Genomic DNA, 21,150 nt, shown 5'->3' with positions numbered 1-21,150 from the left:
GGTCGAAAATAGTCAAAATAGCAGCTCTAGATGCGATGACAGTTTTTTACGAATAGCTTTTGAAGTAATCAAGCTAGGACAAAACTAAAAGTACCATCGTAATTCTCTCGTCATTCCGCATCGAAACATGTATGTGTTGACCTCGAGAGGTCAATGTCAAAGATTGGCTTCAGGTCACGCTACCTCAGGTCGCTTGACCTCAAGGTTACGTGAGTTCAAGGTCATCATGTATATCATTCGATGCGCCTTGACGAGCTGAACACAATGAGGCCATTTGCGCGGCTGTATCTTTTTTTCTGTAAGTATTTATTAGCAAAAAAACGTTAGGTAACCGTTGATGACGTCACATGCCCCTACAGCTGTCCAATAGGAAATATGGCATCAAGGTAGTCAAAGTTGGTCATGAATTATGTCCTTTATGGTATAATCGACCGTGACAACTCGGCCGTCCCAGCATAGTGACTCTGAGCGCACCGGCCAAGTTGCCCCGCTAGTCCCGGCCAAATAACCCCACATCGCCATTCTGAAAATTGTTGTCTATAAAGTCGTCATGGCTGTACAGAACTAGATGAAATTGCTCTTGGAACCGCTGAACACCCTCAAGAATGGCGCTTTAACCCTCGCCCGTAAACGGCGATCTGCCACCTTCGCCCATGCAGGGGGGGGGGGGGGTTGGTGCGACCCCCCCCCCTTGGCGTTTGAAAACGGAGCGTCGTAGAGCTTAGCGGAAAAGACCAACGGATTGCTCTCGCCGAGATCTCGCGATTGGTGGTATATTTTTTGGTCCTAGGTCAACATTTGACCTACTTTTGACCGGTCAAAGGTCAAATTTTCGGAAAAATAGACTTTTTTCAACTTTCCGCGGCGATTGCGGCAAAACGGTGGGAGATATCGACTTTGAACCTTCACTATCGTGTTCCTTGATCAATTCTCTATCGTTTGGTATGTATTTCGTTTCCCTAGCTCTAAAAATGGCGCGTTGGGAGCGCCGGAAGTCGGCAAGGTCACAGTCGGCGGCAGAAATTCGAAAAATCAAAATTTCAATTTTTGAAATCTGATTGTATTTTTGGATTTGGAAGGTCCATTTGCTCCCTATAGAAGCTAATATTGCTGCATATTCCCATTGAGGTGACAAGAATTAGCAAAATAGTGGTTCGGGCGCTTTTCAAAAATAGTACCGGACGCTGTTCCTCTTGTGACGTCATAGCTCCGTGACCTGACCTGACCCGGTCAAGTTTCTTATACCATATGATAGCCAATACTTGCCCCAACATGCATGGGAAGTTTCATCACGATCCATCAACCGATGTCCGTACCACCGGCAGGAAACCTCGGGCGTTGGCACTCAGTTTGTGAAAATCCGGCCGGAGGCTGTTCCCTTTGTGACGTCATAACTCCGTGACCTGACATGACCCGGTCAAATTTTTTTTATCAAAAGATGCGCAAGGTTTGCCCCATAAGGTACCCAAAATTTGGCGGGGCTGCGCGCCGCCGTTTTTGCACTATTTCCGAAAAACCTCAGGGGGGGGGTTGCACCAACCCCCCCCCCTACATGGGCGAGGGTTAATGTTGGAATTCGCTTACAGCCCAAATACTACATGTTATACAAATTTTCAAACGGAAGTAAAAGTTACCATTTTTTAACGAAATTCACGTTTTAATAATTTTGAATAAAACTAAGAGGGGGAAAGTTTTCACATTTGTTCTCGAGTTTATTCTGCCGATGACAAATGAATAGAGACTAAAGTTATTTCATTCACTTTTATCAGCTTTCGTACAGGTGGGGCGGCCAATTTACACCACCGGCCAAATTACCCCACTCTCCCCTACCAGTGCAGTTAACTACGTTGTCCGGCCAGTAAAGGTACAGAAGTTCCTTAAAATGATAATCGATCAAATCGCAAACAATGATTCTACCTACAAATATTGCAAAAAGTTTACAGTGAGGGTCGAACTAAAGGAAAACGAGCCGTAACTCTTCTTATCGATCAAAACTCACAACTATTGTCACTTTTCAGCAGTTCAACTGCGTCCGTGCGTAAATAACGTCCGATCCCGACAATAAACTATAAATGTGCCGTTGCTGTCGTGTAATATCGCTCTCATGCCTGTGGGTATCGTTCCCATCACGGTCGTGTCTGTGATACCACCGATCAATAGACCGTGCCATCATACACGACCCTGCAGATCGGACGGCGGGACAACAGTGACCAATAGCATCCGAGTGGGACACACAGGCTGCAGCGGGTGCAGCCATCTCCCATGAACGGTGATAAGCCACCCACGGTTGACGGATCCACTGCAGCCTTACCTTCGATTTGCATTATCCGTGTAGTTCATAAAACTGACGTCTCCCTAAAACAATTCTTCCATATTTGTTTGTAATGATAATAGCCGTTTTCACGACGGGCTATCCGGCGAGTGCACCTGATCTGCACCTAATTTCTTTTAGAGCAAATATCTTTATTTTATGAATTTATTTCAGTGTTTTAATCGATGATACTCTGATAATATGACAAAGCAGGCATATAAGCAAAAAGTGCAACCCTAGCTGATAGCTACTAAGAGACACACTGAACCTGATTTGACCAAATTTAACTGTCTGCACGATGTGCACCAAATGTGTACCAAATGGCCGTCGTGAAAACGGCTAATATCAAACATATTGTCATTACAAACAGGATTGTCTCATTTGTGGATATTCCAATAAAACAGGATATTTTGGCAGCAGGACCTCCTCTGACGATGACCAGGCGCCCCTCCCCTCCCCTATAAACGTCGGTAGTTCCTCGCGCCACCTCTCCTCCGCCCCTCCCCTCTGCCTGGTCACACCGGGGCCAGGGAAGGACTGGCTCATGTCACCGGTGGCGTCACGATTTCTCAGTCATTTCCTCCCGTTCCGTCTCGTGAAGCGGCGCCCTTCCCAGGCCCCACCCGGCCCTGTGGCACGTGCCGCGCGCGTGGCGGCTGCACTCGGGGTCAAGGTCGCCGCCGCCGGGTCACGTGACGGCCGGCTGACGTCACCGCCCCGGGCGGGCGCTGATTGGCCGGCGGGCGTGGTGTAACCGGCCGGTGCCGTGTCGTCAGCGCGGCGTCTGAGAACGCCTGCGGTCGGTATCCGATCGGCCGGAATGTCGGAGCTGGGGGAGGGCATGGGGGGGGGGGTCAGAGTCGCTGCCGCACCACTCCGTCTGGGCAAGATCTTGCGAATTCCGTATTCAGACGGTGCTGAGCACCGGTCGGTAGAACTCTGTATACAAACTTGGTAGGCGCGTCCAGCAGACCAGCTGAGCGACGTTCACCAGTGGGTGAATGGATCGAGTTTCGCCGATTGCAAATCATCGACATGTTGAAGGTAGCGCATGGAAAACCACATCGGACATTCATTGTCATCGATAATTGAACTGCTTATGTGCCTACTCCTTTCAGCAGTCAGTTATTAGGAAACAACATAGGTACCATCAGACGTGATCTTGACCGTTGTGAAGGGGCGGTTTGAGATAGGAAGAAATGGCTGAAACAGGTTCCGAACTTGATGCAATCATGAACCCCAGCAACTGTTTGTTTACTGCACTCCATTGCCCTCTCCCTTCCGCAGATAAGTCCGAGGCTGCATTCAGGCGGCGCGAACGCTTCATTGCCCAATGCCCATATCTGTACTAACGGATATCTAGAGAGGGAATGCAGAACACCCTGATTTAGTGGTGCAAATTTTAATCACACACCTCACGAGTCAGCCTAATATGTCAGCAGAAAAAAAATCACAATGCAAAGCCGACATATATCATGTGCCCCTCTACGGACAGTGATGTGACCTATGGGCCTCTGCTGTGACCCTTTCCTCTCTACCTCTACCTCCAGTGCTGTGACCTATGACCCTGACCCTGTCCTCATAGCATAGCATAGCAGTGTTACTGACATGCTGGCCACAATAGGATGGGTATCCCTAGAAAGCCGACGTAGAGAGGCGAGATTATGCTTACTGTACAAATTACACCATGGCAACATGAAAGTAGATGTTAGTAGAATTATATGTGAACCTAGCTATATATCACGGAGTGATCACCCTAAAAAGATAGAGAGACTTCCGTCGAGATTACTTCAGTACCATAACTCGTTTTTCCCAAAAACCATAAGAGAGTGGAACCAACTTTTGCCCAGCATGATGGAAGCCGAATCTGTGGAAGATTTTCGGAAAAACGTTCAAACACATGTAAATTCGGCGTAAACGTGATTGTAATTGAAATTGCTCATGAGTAATGCAGAATGAATCAATCTAAACACTGGCGGATCCAGGCTTGCGTTTTGGGGGGGGCCAACTCATGCAGGAGCCAAACCTAGGGTACCCCCAAATCCTGTTTTCTCATCGGATTTAGGCCACTTATTTTTCGTCACAGCCCTGACACTATGAATATTTTTTTTTTACTAAAAATAAAAATATATAAATGGTAGCCCACCCGACCCATGCCTTTATATTACTTTGCAAACACTTACCATTGCTTTTGTCGACCAGTTAACCCGCTTCGAGTCAGTGCTTGGGTCCCTTTGCGGGCCGGGAGGTGGTAAAACACCCCCTGTCTAACTCGGCTCCTGGGCCACGCACTGATTGAACTATGTTTCATTATCGTTTGGGGGAGGGGGCAAACGGGCCACTTTAGGCCTCTGGGAAGGGGGCATGACCCTCAATGCCCCCTCCCTGGATCCGCCAGTGTAAGAGACCATTGGAGCTGCAGTTGGGTACCTCAGACGTCAGGGTACGCCCTCAGATGTATAGGACTCGAGTGGAGACCTCTTATGCTATAGTGGACTGAAAGGACCCAAAGGAGCCCGTCTAGGGCTCCCGGAGATAGACGTGGGCCCTCAGGAGCCCGCCAGAGCCCCCAATAAGGGATAAGTGAGGGATACCAAGTGCCTGCAATTGCATATTGCATAAGCCATAACGTATCAGTGGCAGATCCAAGGGGGGCCACATGAGTCATGACCCCCTTGGTGCCCGGGGGCACCACAGGCCTGTCAGGGGCACCACCGACCTAGCAGGGGCACCGGGCACCACCAGCCCGCCAGGGGCACCACAGGCCTAGCAAGGGACCACGGGCCTGTGAGGGGCCCCGCAGGCTTGTCAGGGGCACCCCAGGTCTGTCAGGGACACCAGAGACCTGCCAGGGGCACCACCGGCCTCGCAGGGGCACCATGGGTCTGTCAGGGGCACCAGAGGCCTAGCAGGGGTACCATAGGCCTTACAGGGGCACCACCGGCCTTGCAGGGGCACCTTGGGCCTGTCAGGGGCACCATAGTCCTGTCAGGGCCCAGGGGCACCAGCGGCCTAGCAGGGGTATCACAGGCCTGCCAGGGGCACCACCGGTCTAGCAGGGACACCACCGGCCTCGCAGGGGCACCATGGGCCTGTCAGAGGCCCCACCGGCCTCGCAGGGGCACCACCGGCCTCGCAGGCATCACGGCATCACGCAGGGGCACCTTGGGCCTGTCGGGGGCATCACGGGTCTGTTGGGGGCACTTTAGGCTTGTCAGGGGCATCACAGTCCTGTCAGGTCCCAGGGGCATCAGCAGCCTAGCAGGGGCACCCTAGGCCCGCCAGAGGCACCACAGGCCTGCCAGGGTCCAGGGGCACCACGGGCCTGCTGTCAGGGGCACCTCAGGCTCCCGTGCCCCCCCCCCCCTGGATCCGCCAGTGATGCCACACCACGCGAAACACCGCCAACTACCAGCTGCCGCGCCATAAACACGTGCCAACCAGTCTTTTTTTGAAGGTGGCAACTCCGCTCGCGCAACTTTTGACTGACCCTCACTGCTACCATATTGCCTCCATATTATGCTGTGGAAAGCTTTTCTTCACCAAGTGGCTAAAAACCTCCATCAAGGTGTATTTTCTTAGCAATTTTTCTGACGTTTTGGGGGGGGCCAAACAGGCCACTTTAGGCCTTTGGGGGGGGCCATGGCCCTAAATGCCCCCCCCCTGGATCCGCCAGTGAATCTAAAACCAGTAGTAATGTGAGTAGGTATGTACTTGTGTGTATATACTTGTGTGTATGTGCGATACTGATGTGTGCATGATGTGTGAACCAGATTTAACATCACCAGGGCCAACCGGCATTCGTGATTGTTGTAATACATGACATGACTCCTCTCTACCGGCAGTGCTATGAGTATGACCTGTGACCCTGACCTGTGACCCTGTCCTCTCTACCTGCAGTGCTATGAGTATGACCTATGGCCCTGACCTGTGACCCTGTCCTCTCTACCTGCAGTGCTATGAGGTGACCTATGACTAGTGATATCAATTACGGAAAATCGGAATACCGATACCCAACCAAATACCAACCAAAACCGTGGGGAAATACCGAAACCAAACCAATTTGGGATCATGATGAAAATACCAACTTTTTACCATTTTTTTAGCCTCTTATACATTAGTGAGAGCTCGTGATACCAACAAAATACCGATTACATTAGGATTGAAATACCAAATACCAAGTTGGTATCGGTTTGGTATCGGTATACCAAAAAGTTGGTATCCGATTGACATCTCTACCCATGTGATCCTGACCTGTGACCCTGTCCTCTCTTCCGACAGTGCTGGCGCCGTGTCCCGGCGTGATGGAGAACAAGCTGCGGACGTATCCCAACATGCACGACTCCGAGTACGCCGAGCAGCGGTTCCGCCGGGCCGATACGGCCGCACTCGTCCTGCCGTGAGTACAGAGTATGTCGGGCGACGAATGTAAATACCGGCTCCCTCCGCCGGGGTCCGCCGGCTAGATGCGGCCCCTCGTCCTGTCGTAAGTTGGGCATGCAATGGTCAGGGACACCGAAACGCCCTAAAATAACAAAAGAGAAACAGAAAGTGTCGTAAGTTAGGTGCGTGTCGCGGCCGCGTGCACCGGTTCCGCGCGCCAGTCTTTGGATGCATGGTCTCAATTGTTCGAATGAATCGTAACATTCGCTAGTTAGACGGATCAAAACCAGCGTTTTGTACGTTATGCAGAATCATAGATAAATATTCATCAGAGTAGTTTATGGCAGAATGTATATGAAGGCAGCATTGTTAGGTAATTCTTGTGACCATGCCAAATGTCGACCACTTAAAGGGACTATCCCACCTTTAACATGGGGTTTGAGTTGAGATAGCCAAGTTTGCGGCGAGGTTCAGAAACCACTATCTATCTAGGTTGCAATCCCCGCGGCCTCTTGGTGTTAAAGAAATTCGTTCCCTTCATTTGAAAATGGGCCTTGTACAAGGCCCTATCTTCAACATGGAGCGACCGTTAGTGTGACGTCACCTCGTTTAGTCATTCTGATTTAAATGGGTTTGTTCGTTGAAAAATCGCTTAAAATTTGGTCTGAACTTTGTTGTGGTGCCTACAGAGTAAAAAGAATCACCTTTATCACAGTATTGTGGCCTGGGGAAGGAGGTAATTTTGGGCTGTGACGTCACATATTTGAAAGTTTGTGTTTGGAATATGGGAAGCCTAAGATGTTTAATGAAAAATAAATGCCAGAACCGTGTTCCTGGTCATCCAATCTATAAAGTCGGGCACAATTTAACTGGTTTTAACAACATTTTAGAAGGTGGGATAGTCCCTTTAACCTACAACACAATATGACGTCTCGGAATTGACAGTGCTGCCGAGCACCCGCATACCTTGGATCCGCCTGCGCGGTATGACTGTTAAATTTTCCATTTTTGGCACATAAGGTAAAGGTAACGGCGCCTAGCGTGAAATCAAAATAAAATATGTAAAAATGTGAAATACCTATCCTTCATCAGATAAGGATGGAATAATGTAGGTTTCTTTCAAAATGTGCGGTGTGCCTAAATCATTTATCGAAATCACCGCAGTTTGCATACATCTATCGCCATATACCTATAGCCACGAGAACACGTCTCTTATTAGTTCTCACATAGCCTGGCCGTCCTACGAAGTTTCCCATCGAACGCAGTTCATTGATCGGGCCTACGTTAGTGAGCCAGGGCCGGGCTGTGAGGCTGGTCGGGTGCGGCGGCGGCGACCCGCCCTCTCGGCGGCTCACGTCGCGTCCGATCCAACTACACCGGCCCACCGACGCGACGGAACGGACGGGCTGGGTGACTGCTGGCTGTGTGCCAGGCCATGCCTAACAGGGACCGTCTTCGGCGCCACGTGGCACGTGCCACGTTCCCCGCCACGCCACGTGGTCCGTGCCTCCTCAGAGCAGCGACGCGCGTACGACATGGTTTGGACTTCAGAGCCGGGATTCAATGAACAGTGACCGGCAGGGCGTCCCCGACCCCCTCGATATCCGGCCCCTCACGGCATCACCGCTCTGCCAGCCACGGCGTGGTGTGACAGCGGCTCAGATTTCCTTCTGGCACGCCAACATTGCGTAAGCCCGTCAGAAAGGGGGGCACGGCGCGGGCCAGAACGGGAAGGGACGAGCCCCTCGGCGGAGCGCTGCCATTGGTGACGCCCCCGGCGAGCCGGAAGCTGATTGGCTGAGCTGTGTCAGCCAACGGTCCTTTCAGTGACGTCACTCTGCTGGCGGACAAATGTCCGTTCAGGGTGCGACGGAGTTCTGGGGTGACGTCGTGCCCTTGAGCTCCTGCCGAGAATAGCTGCCCGCCAGGTGTCATGCCATATTGTGAGATGATGAGAAATAAGAAACAGTGTAAGCAAACTGATTTTTAGACGGCTCATCACTGTTACCTGTGACTTGCAAGAATCTGCAAAGGTATGCGATTGCCGATGCATCTTGTGCACAAGGTCGTGCGCCCTATACGCTTACATGATGAGTAGGTATTATTCCAATTATTATAGGCGTACCTGCATATAATTATATAAAATATTTAAGTATACCTCTAGGTAACCCGGCAGGTGGTGGGCCTCCCGGCCACCTTCCGGGCATCTTTTGCCCCCTCGTATCTCCGAAATCCCCCCCCCCCACACCCACCGCCTGGAAGGATAATGCAACAACTTCGGCCTTCGGGTAGGGCCTATTTGACAACAATGACGTTAATGTGTACCTATATACCAAAACGTGCGCTTTGTAAGTCCCTTCGAATGCAGTCTGCCCGATCTCCCCGGACGGGCAAGGTGAAAAATGTCAACTTTGCAAGCGTCAAGTGACAGACGATTTTGGCCTGCGACTGTCCGTCTGCTGGCGCATGTTTACATGATGGCACTGCAGTCAAACCTCAACACTGTCACCGCCCACCGGTACGCTGTGCAGGGCGACATGGTCCCTACCCGCCCCATCGCCCCGACCCAGACGCTCTGGGGACCACGTCCACAGTCTCGGCACAGTGGCCAGTCAGTCAACGACTCAACACTGCTGTGCTGACTTGTGATGACTGAGTGTCGGTGTCGTCAGTTTTTGTCAGGGGCAGGGCGGAGTCTGTATTGAATGAATGGGTCGACACGAACTCCAATGTCAACATTATTATCGGATGTTTTTGTCATACTTACGTGGCACAGTACTGCTATGATAACGTACTTTTTATTTAACCACAAATAGCCGTTTTCACGACGGCCATCTGGTACACATTTGGTGCAAATTAGGTACAGTTTTTGTGCAGTTTTGGTCAAATTAGGTTCATTGTGTTTTATAAAAGCTGTCAATTTGGGCTGCACGGATGCTTATAGACCTCATTTTTCAAATTATCAGACCTTATCTAAGATTAAAACACTGTAATAACTAATAAATTCATGAAATGAATATATTTATTGTAAAGGAGATTCGACGCAGATTTGGTCAAATTGGTTGCATTCACCAGATAGCCCGTCGTGAAAACGGCTAACATTTCAACGCACAACCGTACCGTTCTCCCGACTCGATGGTTTGGTTCGGAGACGGTAATAGCGACGAAAAGCCTCTGCGAAAACAAGTAAAGCACATGACTTGGGGGGTCAAGAGCACTTCGCTAGTTCAAGGTCTCATATGGAGCTAGCCCACTTGTCGTCAAGCGAAACAAATGGCGATCGGAGTCACATTTGTCGGCCACACGCGCCTGTGCTCGCAAAACAAGTGTGCGAAAAAGCTGTTTAATCTGTCGATTTGCGGCTCACAAAACGACACGTGACTTTGATCTTTATGGGCATATTATGTATATAAGTTTTATAACATATTAAAAGTTATGGAAGGAAATAATTCCTTGGCACCGAAGCCGTTATGATGATATTAATAATTCGTTTAACGTTTTGGCACCAATAGGATTTTTTCTTCGTATTTGCTGGCAGCTCGTTTCAGGTTTTGTTAATCTTACAAATTCAACAGAAATACCTTATTACTGGTAGGAAGGTCGATACATTTCCCTATGTACAAACACTGTGCATTTCCCGATCACCAGGCGTAGCTCTACAGGTGCGGAGCACCATCGATAAGCTGGTTACGCAATTATAATTTCATCAAAACGAAGCGGATTCCCTGGACTCCTGAGCTTGCTAGTCTGTGTCTGCGATGAAGACTCAAGGTCCGCAGATGCGCTTTTGGCGTAGTATTTCTCACTTATATAAGACTGTGAAGTGTGGATACGTCTGATTAGCTCTCCCGGGACTGTCTGTGTGACTGAACGTCTCTCTTGGTCAGGCTGTCGAGCACGTCGACCACCCGCGTCATCTACACGGTCTATGAGTACGACCCACTGCTGGACTCGAGCAACATGACCATGGACGACTGGATCCGCATCGCCAAGGACATCAAGGTAACGCGACATACCGACATACGAGTGAGACATACCGCACAGGCTCCCTGTGACAGTGTTGTTTCTTGGGGTAATATAGCTTATCCTCACGATAGCAGGGGTTTTTCAAGGCAACAATTACCTTTCAGCATACGCCTAGGTATAGAATTCACGGTTGCCAGTCGCTGTCGGTTAAATCATCGAATGCCTACCCTACCACCAGTTAACTTCCATCTCGTATGCTAGCCCTATTCGTCCAAGAGCTCACTCATTCTCAGCACTAAAACGTTTGTTACGCTGCGGCACACCAGCCCCGATATACCTCCGTCTGACCATATCGCCCCTATTTGCGCGTTTCAGCAAGCGTACCACTGGTTCGACGGCTTCGTCATTCTGCACGGCACAGACACCATGGCTTACACGGCCTCGGCCCTCTCCTTCATGCTGGAGAACCTCGGGAAGACGGTGATCGTCACCGGCTCACAGGTGAGGCCTGGCTCACAGCCGCGGCCGGCCCACAGGCGACCCAGGGCCACAGCTCACAGCCGGCCATAGGCGAGGCCCGGCTCACAGGTAGTTAACAGTAAACTAGCAAAAAATTGTTAAGACTTAGGCTAATTGTTTGTCGTTTATTCATGATTATGGTCAGTGCTATGGTCAGTGCTATTGAGTTGGGTATCAAAAGATGGGTGTCGCAGCTCTCTCCAAATTTACTCGAAGTTGTCACGGTCTAATCTGACCCTCCCGAGGCCTGACAGACAGCTCCGTCGGCCGTTCCTCAGATTCCGATATTCGAGACGCGCAGCGACGGCCGCGACAATTTCCTGGTATCGCTGCTCCTGGCCGGCCAGTTCACCATCCCCGAGGTGAGCGTCTTCTTCAACCACGAGCTCTTCAGGGGCAACCGCACCACCAAGCTGAGCACGGACAAGCTGAACGCCTTCGGCTCGCCCAACCTGGCCCCACTGGCCTCGGTCGGCATCGACATCGAAGGTACGGACGCCGACGTGCGACTGGGTGATTCGCAGTCTCCGTCGACAGTAAATGATCTCGGAAAAATAATCGTAATGACCTCAACGATGTATGCAAGGATTAAAACTCCATAAACGGCCAATGAAATGACGTTCTGCTCGTCCCTTGCCCTGGGGAGAAAATGATGCATGAAATGATGATGCTCTTGTTTCATTACGCTAATGCGTTTTTTATACGAATCATCGACTTCTGGGAGCATTTAAGCATTATGAAAATAGGAAAATACTCGTAGATTGAAAGTGGTTGCTTTCACTGCTGGTTAGTTGTTGAACTTTGTCATTGGCGTATTTAGCGACACACGTAATGTATCCTCAAGTTGTGGGTTACCTGCAAAGTTGTCTGTTTTCTGAATCCTTAATTATTCCGCGTCCCGTTTTACAGTCGACTACAAGTCGCTGTTCCGTCCGACGACCATAGCCAAGTTTGAGGTACACAGCCGCCTGTGCCGGAACGTCGGCATTCTACGAGTGTTCCCCTCCATCACCACCGAAACGGTCAGTTAGTTCTCGGCCAGACGCGGCCAGTCGCCGGTGGGAATGACGTCTAACCTGGTTTATGAGGGGAGGATACGAGAGGAGATATTGAAATGTTCAGTAGGAGATAGAGACCAGACTGCTGTATCAAACGTTCTACCCGAGAAACGAAAATAAATTACCAAAGGGCTAAAAATATGTATATGTGACGTTCGTAGCGTCCCTGTTTCTAGGCATACCATCTCTCTCGGACCTGGATTTCAGACGCTGTGAATTGTAGCTGCAACTGCTCCTGTGCGATGATTGCACCTTTTTTTAGTTAGGCCAATTATAACAAACACAAGATGCAAAGGCAAGCTGATTGTTGGAAGTCCTGCTCCTGACTCCTGATCTCCGCCACCAGGTGAAGGCGTTCCTGCAAGAGCCCATTCAGGGCGTCGTGCTGCAGTCGTACGGCGCAGGTAATGTGCCGTCCAATCGGAAGGACCTACTGGAGGCGCTGCGGGAGGCCACACAGCGCGGCATCATCATCGTCAATTGCACCCAGTGCAGCCAGGTGCAGTCCACTGCGTCCGCTCATTGCAGCCCTCTGCGTTCGTCCATTGTGGCCCTTTGCGTCTGCTGTGTCAACAATACCAGGAGCATAATGAGACCTAATTGTTGATTTGCATCCCTATGCATAAGCTAGGCCAAAGGGCCGAAAGACTTCGTCCGAATTGTTTCGAGGAAGCTGTCGAATCCCCCTCCCCTGACATGCCCATCCCGATTACGCGCCCGAGTCTGACTCTCCCAACCTGTCCGTGCGCCCTCAGGGTTCGGTGAGCACCGTGTATGAGACGGGCAAGTCGCTGCAGGACGCCGGCGTGCTGCCCGGAGCGGACATGACCCCAGAGGCGGCGCTCACCAAGCTGGCCTACGTGCTCACCAAGGACAGCTGGGACCACGAGACCAAGCGGAAGGTCAGAAATCGCGACCGGCTGTAAAACGACAGGGAAAAAGTTCATTGGCCGTAAAACGACGGAAAGGGAGGAGCGCTGTTAATGGCTGGGTTTTGTGACTGCCGGCAGACGGAAGTAATTTAGTGGCGCCAGGTCTGGTGGATAAAATTTGTTCTTCTGAAAGCTTGAATTCGGAGAAATAAAAAAGATGGTTGCCAGGATATGGGATGCTGCGATTAAAAGCGTATCACTGAAACACGTCACTTAGGACTCACAAAGGAGTGTCTCGGCTCATAAGCTTTGTCCGTGCTGGCTGACCTCTTTGGTAGCCCTCACTGCCTCTATGTGTGCTGACGCTGGCCTCTCCGACCTCTTTGACCTCTGACCTCCCTGACCTCCCTGACCTCTCTGACCTCTGACCCCGCCGCTGCATATGGTGACCCAGAACCATGGCGAGCTGTCTGTGGACGGTGACCTCTCTGACCTCTTTGACCTCTGCCCACGCCCCGCCGTTGCAGATGGTGACCCAAAACCTGCGCGGCGAACTGTCTGCGGACGGTGACCTCCCTGACCTCTGACCTGACCTCCCTGACCTCTGACCCCGCCGTTGCAGATGGTGACCCAGAACCTGCGCGGCGAACTGTCTGCGGACGCGGAGGTGGAGCTGCAGGACCAGGACCTGGCCGCCGCCGTGGCCCAGAAACTGCAGATGACCTCCGGCTCCGAGCTGGAGCGGCTCAGGGAGACGCTCTACCCGGCCATGTTGTGCACCGCTGCAGAGACGGGTGACATTCAACGAGTGGACACCATCCGGGCATTCGTGAGTGACGGAGGGGAAGGGGGCACTGACCGGAGGGAGAGAAATTGAGACCGGGGAGCAGATATCAACCGGGCCTTCGGATACGGAGGGGGGAGGGGGGTGCGTGGGAAAGGGACACTAGTCGAAAGATAATCGAGACGGGACGACTGACGAGGATAGTGAAGTATTTCACCGTTAGAGACTTGTACTACAAACGCTTCACCATTCCTGCCGCCATAGACCTCTGTATTTGAGCGGCTGCTGCCGCTCAAAACTAACAGCTCAATAGCAGCCTCTCAGCTAGCATATAGTCCCCCACATATGTGCTGCGTCCTCTTGGTGCTGGCACCCGCCCCAAACTCAACTCTCCTTTGGTGGATTTTTCCTTTCCATTCCCTGAGAAGCCCCAACCCCCGCTGAGATGCTCGACGTTCTGTCCGACAGGGCGCCGACGTATCCGGCACCGACTACGACCGCCGCACGCCGCTTCACGTGGCGGCCAGCGAGGGGAATCTGGAGATGGTACGTCACCTGCTGCACTGCGGCGCCAGCGTTCACGTGCGGGACCGCGCCGGGGCCACGCCGCTTCACTGCGCCGTCCAGTTCCAGCGGCTGGACTGTATTCGGTGTCTGGTGGACGGCGGCGCGCACCTTATCATGGCACCGGCACAGCTCGGTAAGGATGGGGCACTAGGGAGGGGGGGAGGGACATGCAGCCCAGCTCAGCAAGTAGGGAGAGGGGGTCGGTGGGACAGGGACAGGACTGGAAGAGGGGATGACTGAGAGCTCCCGGACGGGGCATAAGATAAAAGGGAAATGAGAGGTGACGGGGAGAGGTGGTCGCTCAATGAGAAAGGGAGCAGCCTTGTTTCCCATGCATGACATCCGATGATTTTCGTTGTTGCTGACGCTAACTTTACGGACATGCATGACTATTGACTGTGCATTGAGCAATGCATGATCGTATGTTGTAAATTGATTATCTCATCTCATCGACACTGATCTGATTAAACATGAAGAGGCCATTGTTCAGCACGGTAGGAGCTAGTCAATTCACAATGCACTTTTGAACATTTGATCAGACAAAGCGATTTATTGCTTTGCTCAAACTGACCTTCCTGGCTCTCGTAGCAGTCAGTTATGCACATTAGAAGAGGTGGCCCTCCCCCATTGGGCCATGGGCTCTGATTCGGGCGGAACAAAGCTGTGGGGTTTTGTTTCTCCATTGATTTTCCACGTAAACCCGTACAAGACGGGTTTCTTCGCTCATGCCGCCTGGGCCTGGTGAAGACCCGTCTGACTTCATCAGTCAGGTCGTCTGACATATCGTTCAGCCGCATCGACTTACCAGCTATATCGTCTGACTGCACGTGTGCCTGCTCACATCGCTCTGCTGTTGCTCATCGCTCTCACATCGCACATTGGTGCTGGAACCGAGAGCAGATGTTAGGAGCGGATGGAACTAGACACCTCAGCGAGACCTCTAACCTGTGACCTCTGACCTCAGGGGAGCACCTGTGTAGCGCAGCGGCCGCCGGAAAGCTATCCGGTCTGGAGGCCTACCACCTGGCCCAGGCCGACCTGGGCCAGCCGGACAGCACAGGACGAACCGCCCTGCATGTGGTAAGAGAATGGGGTACAAACTGCATCTCAAATGCTGGTGCGGGGCGGGTAGATGGCGCTGTGAGCGCTGATTCTCCGTGGGCTGGTAAAATAAGCATAACAGTTCGAACATTTGGTCGAACTAATAATGCTGTATTACCACCCTGACATGAATTTTGTTAGCACTGTCTGGAACTGCTCCCCGAACTCCCAGCAATGAACGCTGGCTATCACGAATCGTAACCACGCAGGCATCTGTCCAAGGTACCTCAGTAACTAACGCTTGTCTGTATATCCACCAGGCAGCGCTGCTGGGTCACTCCGACATCTGCCGAATGCTGTTGTCATACGGCGTCTCCGTCACCGCCAAGGACATGCTGGGTTTCACACCGGCCGCCTACGCTCGGATGGCGGCCAATTTCGACCTGGAGCGCCTGCTGGAGGTGCCTCGCGGCTCGCCGCAGCTGCCGCGACGCGACTCGCCGGAGGACTCCGCCGACTCGGCCGAAGGCTCCAGCGGACTCTCCTCCTTCCTGAGTAAGCGGTTCGCGGGCCAGCTGAGCCGCCAGCTGAGCAGGAAGACGGCCGAGTCTCTGCGCTCGCTGCCCACCTCCGCAGAGGCGATATCCCCTCAGCAGGAGGCGCGACCCGACTCCCAGCCCGGCTCTCGGCGCAGCTCGAGACCGGCCTCCCGAGCCAGCTCCGGGTCCGAGTCACACAGAGAGCGACGGTCGGAGACCGAGCTGGCCGGATCGCCGCCCACACAGCTCAACGGCGACCGGGCTGTGGAGAACGGTGTGCACTGAGCTGGCGCCAGGGCGGGCCAGCGGGTACGGGACGGGGGAGGGCGCCGCAGCTCGTGGAGGGTACGCAATTCACATGGTGTCGAATTAAAGATCTAAGACTTCTTCAGCTCATAGTGCTTTTTAGTGGAGGGATTTTCGCTCAGGATAATTTCCCGATGTCTTCTCTTCCGACAGCGCTGTGTCTTTGCCATGTCTTTGCGCCTCGACCGAGTTGGTCTGGCTGTATGAAAACAGTCCGTTTTCTGTTCATAGGCGTGCTCTTAGCGGTGCGAGGGAAAGAATCTCAGCCTCGTGCTGGGGAGAGGTCAGTGCAATGGACGGTCAGATGTCAGAGGTCCAGATGCCATTTCATGTCAGGGTTGATGAGCGGAGGTCAGAGCTGTCTCAGAGGTCATGACCCGAATTCAGCTTATGTCGACTGTCGGCAGGTCATCTGTGATCCAGGGTCATGTCGGAGTCATTGTCGTGCGATACGTATCCGAAGGTTGGGACTTTTCAATTAAGAACAATCACTATTCTTTAGAATTGTGATTTTCTATTGAAAATCCCAACCTGAGCTACCTCTCTAGGGGGGTGTTTAGCGTTTCGGCCGCGATTTTGGTCATTTTGATCCCCGCAAAAACGGCTAGTTAGATTTTTTTGCCATTTTCAGCGTTTGGTCCCGTATGGGGGAGCTACCGGCTGGCAAAGTTAGAAGAAATATAATTGACACGTTTTGGGGTAATCGGCACGTGCATTTTCCCATAGGGTTAACATGGGGTAAAATTAAAAATGCGATTTACGGAAAATCTGTTCAGTAATATTTGTCCACATTTTTAGGGTCGGCTCTCGGGCTGGCACCCCACCCGTCGGTGGTAACCGTTTAAAATATAATTAGAGAACTTTCGGGTAATTGGCACAGACAGTTACCCCATGTTGAACCTATGGCGATTTCGAAAAATTATTTTGAAATCGATTTGGCAAAAAATTTCCACGTTAGATTTTGAAAATGCTCCAATATGTTGTGCCCCGGGGTGTCGGCTACCACATGGTATGGGTCAGATATGGGGCGATTGAAAAGCACGTGCCACGTGCAAACGTGTTTGATGGGGGAACCTCGTGGAAAATCCGACATTGACCAACTTGGGGTCCTATGGCTCAAAAAACCACTCCACCTAGTGACACTAAATAAGTGCAGCCGGTCAGCAGATGGGTCCAGCTTGTCGCACCAGTGGTCACGTGGCGCACGTGCTATTGCACGTGCCGTGGCACGAGGTCAATTTTTGTGCTTAAATACACCAACATTGTTAAATGCAAGGAATGGGGGAAATGGCCGTCAGGCCGTCAGTTTTTATGATAGGGTCGATCTGAAAACGGGTATAGACACAAAATGAAGGGGTCTAAAAAACTGCTATCTCGGATTTTTTGTAAAATGAAAAATTTAAAATTCTGGGGAAATTATATATTCGAAAGATAAAATTTCCCTCAATTTTCCCGTTTTTCAAGTTTAGCCGTCCACTGTTCAGAGACGGTGACACCGGCCGGGGTCATCTTTTACATGCCGATGGCCAACAATATTGGTCATGACGTGGCGTAAGCCGTTAAGCTGTCAAAGGTCCGGCACGTGCCACGTGGCCACGTGTTTGAGCCGAGTACCTCCCACATAATGGTGTTTTGGCCAACTGGTGGCCGTATAGCGTGGAAACAGAACCAGCCAAGAACACTAAATTGGGTCAGTCGATGAGGGGAAAGGTCCTGCTTTCATCACCAGTGGTCACGTGGCACACGTGTTCAGCTGGGCTCCTCCTTTGCGGAGATATTTTATCGTGAAATATTCAAATGTCCATAACTTTCTCAAATATGGTCCGATTGGGTTCAAATTTGGTGGGTGGCTGCATTGTTAAGCGTCAATGACAACTGCGCCGCGTTTGATGCACCGCGCCACATTTGTCATTATGCGCCATAATCGCCCGAAATCGCAAAATGTTTGTAACTTTGTCAAACATGATCCGATTTGGATTCAATTTTGGGGACGGATGCATGCTTAAGCAACACATACAAAGGACTGCCCTTGCCGCAATGCGCCACAATTGTAACAGTGCACCATTTATGCCGCAAAACGCACCAGTCCACAACTTTGCCAAATAGGGACAACACTATTCGACCACCACCCTTGCAGCATTCTATAACTCAGGAACCCACTGGACCGATCGGGATGAGCGAAACACCATTCGAATTAGGGGATACGATTTTATCAGCCGTTTCGATGATGATGACCTCAAGTGACCTGGGTAACCTCAAAAGGTCAACTTGGCATTAGCCGTTTTCACGACGGGCTATCCGGCGAGTGCACCATATTTGACCAAATCTGCATGTAATCTCTGGTGCAGCAAATATCTTCATTTTATGAATTTATTTAAGTGTTTTAATCGATGATACTCTCTGATAATATGACAAAGCAGGCATAGGTATAAGCGATTAGCGCAACCCTAGCTGATAGCTACTAAGAGATACACTGAACCTAATTTGACCAAATCTGCACCTAATCTGCACCAAATGTGTACCAGATGGCCGTCGTGAAAACGGCTATTGATGCGCCTATTGCAGCCATTCTATAACTCAGGAACTACTGGGCCGATCGAGACGAAAACGCCACCAGTCGACTCAGCGTATGCGATTTCATCAGCAGTTTCGAAAATGGTGATCTCAGGTGACCTCGGTGACCTTGGAAGGTCACATGACCGTTGTCGCCTATGGCAGCCATTCCATAACTCAGGGACTACTGGGCCCATCTGGGCCGATCGATGCTTGCGTGATGCTGCGTGATGCTGCGTGATTGTCGTATCAAATAGCCCTCAGCAGAATCAGAATCAGAATCAGAATATATTTCGTAACAAATCCATTAAATCATGGTTTTTCATCGTCACACGTCATATTATTAAAACGTATGTACAGGTAGGTAGGCGCTACAGTACCAGTACAGTACATGTATCTACAATCACATATCGTCACGTCCAAATGACTATTGCACAACGCGCAGATCACGGCGCTCGAACACCGCCGTGCTGGACGCGCAACAGATGGCGTCTCAGCCGGGACCTGAAGCCCCGAGCGTTCGCGTCAAATGGCAGCCGGTTGTACTCCTGCACGCCACTGTAGCACAGACGGCGGCGACCCAGCTCCGTCCGTATTCTCGTTAGGGCGCGCTGCGAGGAGCCTCGTGTCTGGTATTGGTGCTCAGCGACTCCACCGATGCAACCAGCTACGCTCTCAGGTCTCCCCGTGGTTATCACAGTGTGAACCAGGCACAGCCGGTGGTACATGACAAGGCTTGGCGCGTCTAGCCAGTTAAGTTGTCGAAACACATCAGATATGTGGTCATGTTTCCGCCTGCCGCTGACGACTCGAGCTCCAAAGTTCAACAGCTTTTGCACTCTATCTATATAGCTGCGTCGCGTTACACGTGCCGTACACTGAGATGCAATATCTGACAACAGACGTGACAAGGCCTTGCACGATGGTTACAAGAGTACTTTTTGGTATGGTGTGTTTGGCGTGCATTAAACCTACGAGAATGCCCGTACACTTCGCTGTAACATGGTCGACATGTGGCTGGAAATTTAAATGGCAGCCCATGATCACTCCTAAGTTTCGTACCACCCTGGAATCTGGCACGACGGTACCCAAGAAGTTCATCGCGACCGGCGGTAAGCCCCTCAGCATTCCAGGGGTCCCCATTACCAGTGCCTGCGTTTTGGCTGCGTTCAGCTTCATGCCGTGAGAGCAAAACCACGTGTATAGACACTCGAGTGCGCGTTCCATGAGAGCGGTTATGCGCGGCAGGTCGCTTTTCTGGCCGCTGACGAGCAGTTGTGTATCGTCCGCAAACTGCACCACTCGGACTCCGTCCGGCACAAACAGACTCAGCTCGTTCGTAAACACCGTGTTCAGCAGGCCGCAAGGGGCTCTTTGACGTCAAACGGCCCTTCGAAGGCCTCAAAGGACTCTTAGTTGCTGTCAGAGGGCCCCCAGCAGGTGTCAGAGGACCCTCAGCTGACATCAAATGGCCCTCAGCTGGCGTCAAATAGCGGTCAGAAGGCCTCAAAGGGCCATCAGCTAGGGCCAAAGCACCCTCAGCTGACGTCAAACGGCCCTCGGAGGACCTCAAAGGGCTCTCGCCTGGCATTAAATGGCTCTCAGAAGGCCTCAAAGGGCCCTTGGATCTTCGGGCCCTTTGAGGGCTTCTTCGTTGTGCCAGTGCTGCTTTGTCGGTAAGGTGCGCAGTCGCCGTGGGTCCCTCGCTCGCCGCCGGGACAGCGAAAGGTTGGTGATCGGGGCCGCCGTATGCCCTGGTACGGTCTTCCTGAATATCTGTTACGACTGTTACTAGGAAAGTGAGCATGCCGCCTGAAAATTGTGTCTTTGTAGTTTGTGGAATACAAGTGAGAAGAAAAAACTTTCAATCTCTGGTCTGTGATCTCGCCACGTATCATTGTAATGACTTTTCATGCCGATGTGCCTAAATAAATACGCGAATTGGCGTGAAAATGGGGTGCTGCCCTGCTCATACACATCCGGGCCAACCCGTGACTAGCCTCCGCTTCTAGCAGCCGGGATCGGCCGGCCGGCCGGCAGTCAGGCGATGCCCGGGCTGATTTCCGAGGGTCCCTCCTTGCATTCACGCTTATTAAAGGGAGAGGGACCCTCCCACCTTAACATTAGATTTGAGTTGAGATAGCCAGAATGGGGTCCCTGGCTCACAATTACCGGTTTCGGCACTCACAAGATCGAGAAATGCCTTAAATCGGAAATATTGAATTTCAAAATTGCAGCATTTTGATTCAGA

The 21,150-nt window shown here is 51.6% G+C and overlaps 1 protein-coding gene across 2 annotated transcripts in view; it reads left to right on the top strand.

Moving 5' to 3' along the window:
• LOC122382799 (L-asparaginase-like) overlaps nt 1–20,852 on the top strand; it is a 48,836-nt gene extending 27,984 nt beyond the window's left edge. For both annotated transcript variants that reach the window (XM_043368598.1, XM_043368599.1), the window contains exons 2-12: nt 6,593–6,710; nt 10,582–10,696; nt 11,036–11,161; nt 11,458–11,668; nt 12,089–12,201; nt 12,584–12,736; nt 12,993–13,139; nt 13,732–13,938; nt 14,362–14,593; nt 15,425–15,540; nt 15,822–20,852. In XM_043368598.1, the coding sequence (XP_043224533.1) occupies nt 6,593–6,710; nt 10,582–10,696; nt 11,036–11,161; nt 11,458–11,668; nt 12,089–12,201; nt 12,584–12,736; nt 12,993–13,139; nt 13,732–13,938; nt 14,362–14,593; nt 15,425–15,540; nt 15,822–16,325 (2,042 nt within the window). In that variant the 3' untranslated portion in view covers nt 16,326–20,852. The remainder of the gene's footprint in view (nt 1–6,592; nt 6,711–10,581; nt 10,697–11,035; nt 11,162–11,457; nt 11,669–12,088; nt 12,202–12,583; nt 12,737–12,992; nt 13,140–13,731; nt 13,939–14,361; nt 14,594–15,424; nt 15,541–15,821) is intronic.
• The last annotated feature ends 298 nt before the right edge of the window (nt 20,853–21,150 follow it).

The sequence above is a fragment of the Amphibalanus amphitrite genome, unplaced genomic scaffold (genome assembly GCF_019059575.1).
Source record: "Amphibalanus amphitrite isolate SeventyFive unplaced genomic scaffold, NRLGWU_Aamphi_draft 000147F_arrow, whole genome shotgun sequence".
Taxonomy (NCBI): domain Eukaryota; kingdom Metazoa; phylum Arthropoda; class Thecostraca; order Balanomorpha; family Balanidae; genus Amphibalanus; species Amphibalanus amphitrite.
This window is presented reverse-complemented; position numbering and strand designations above follow the sequence as displayed.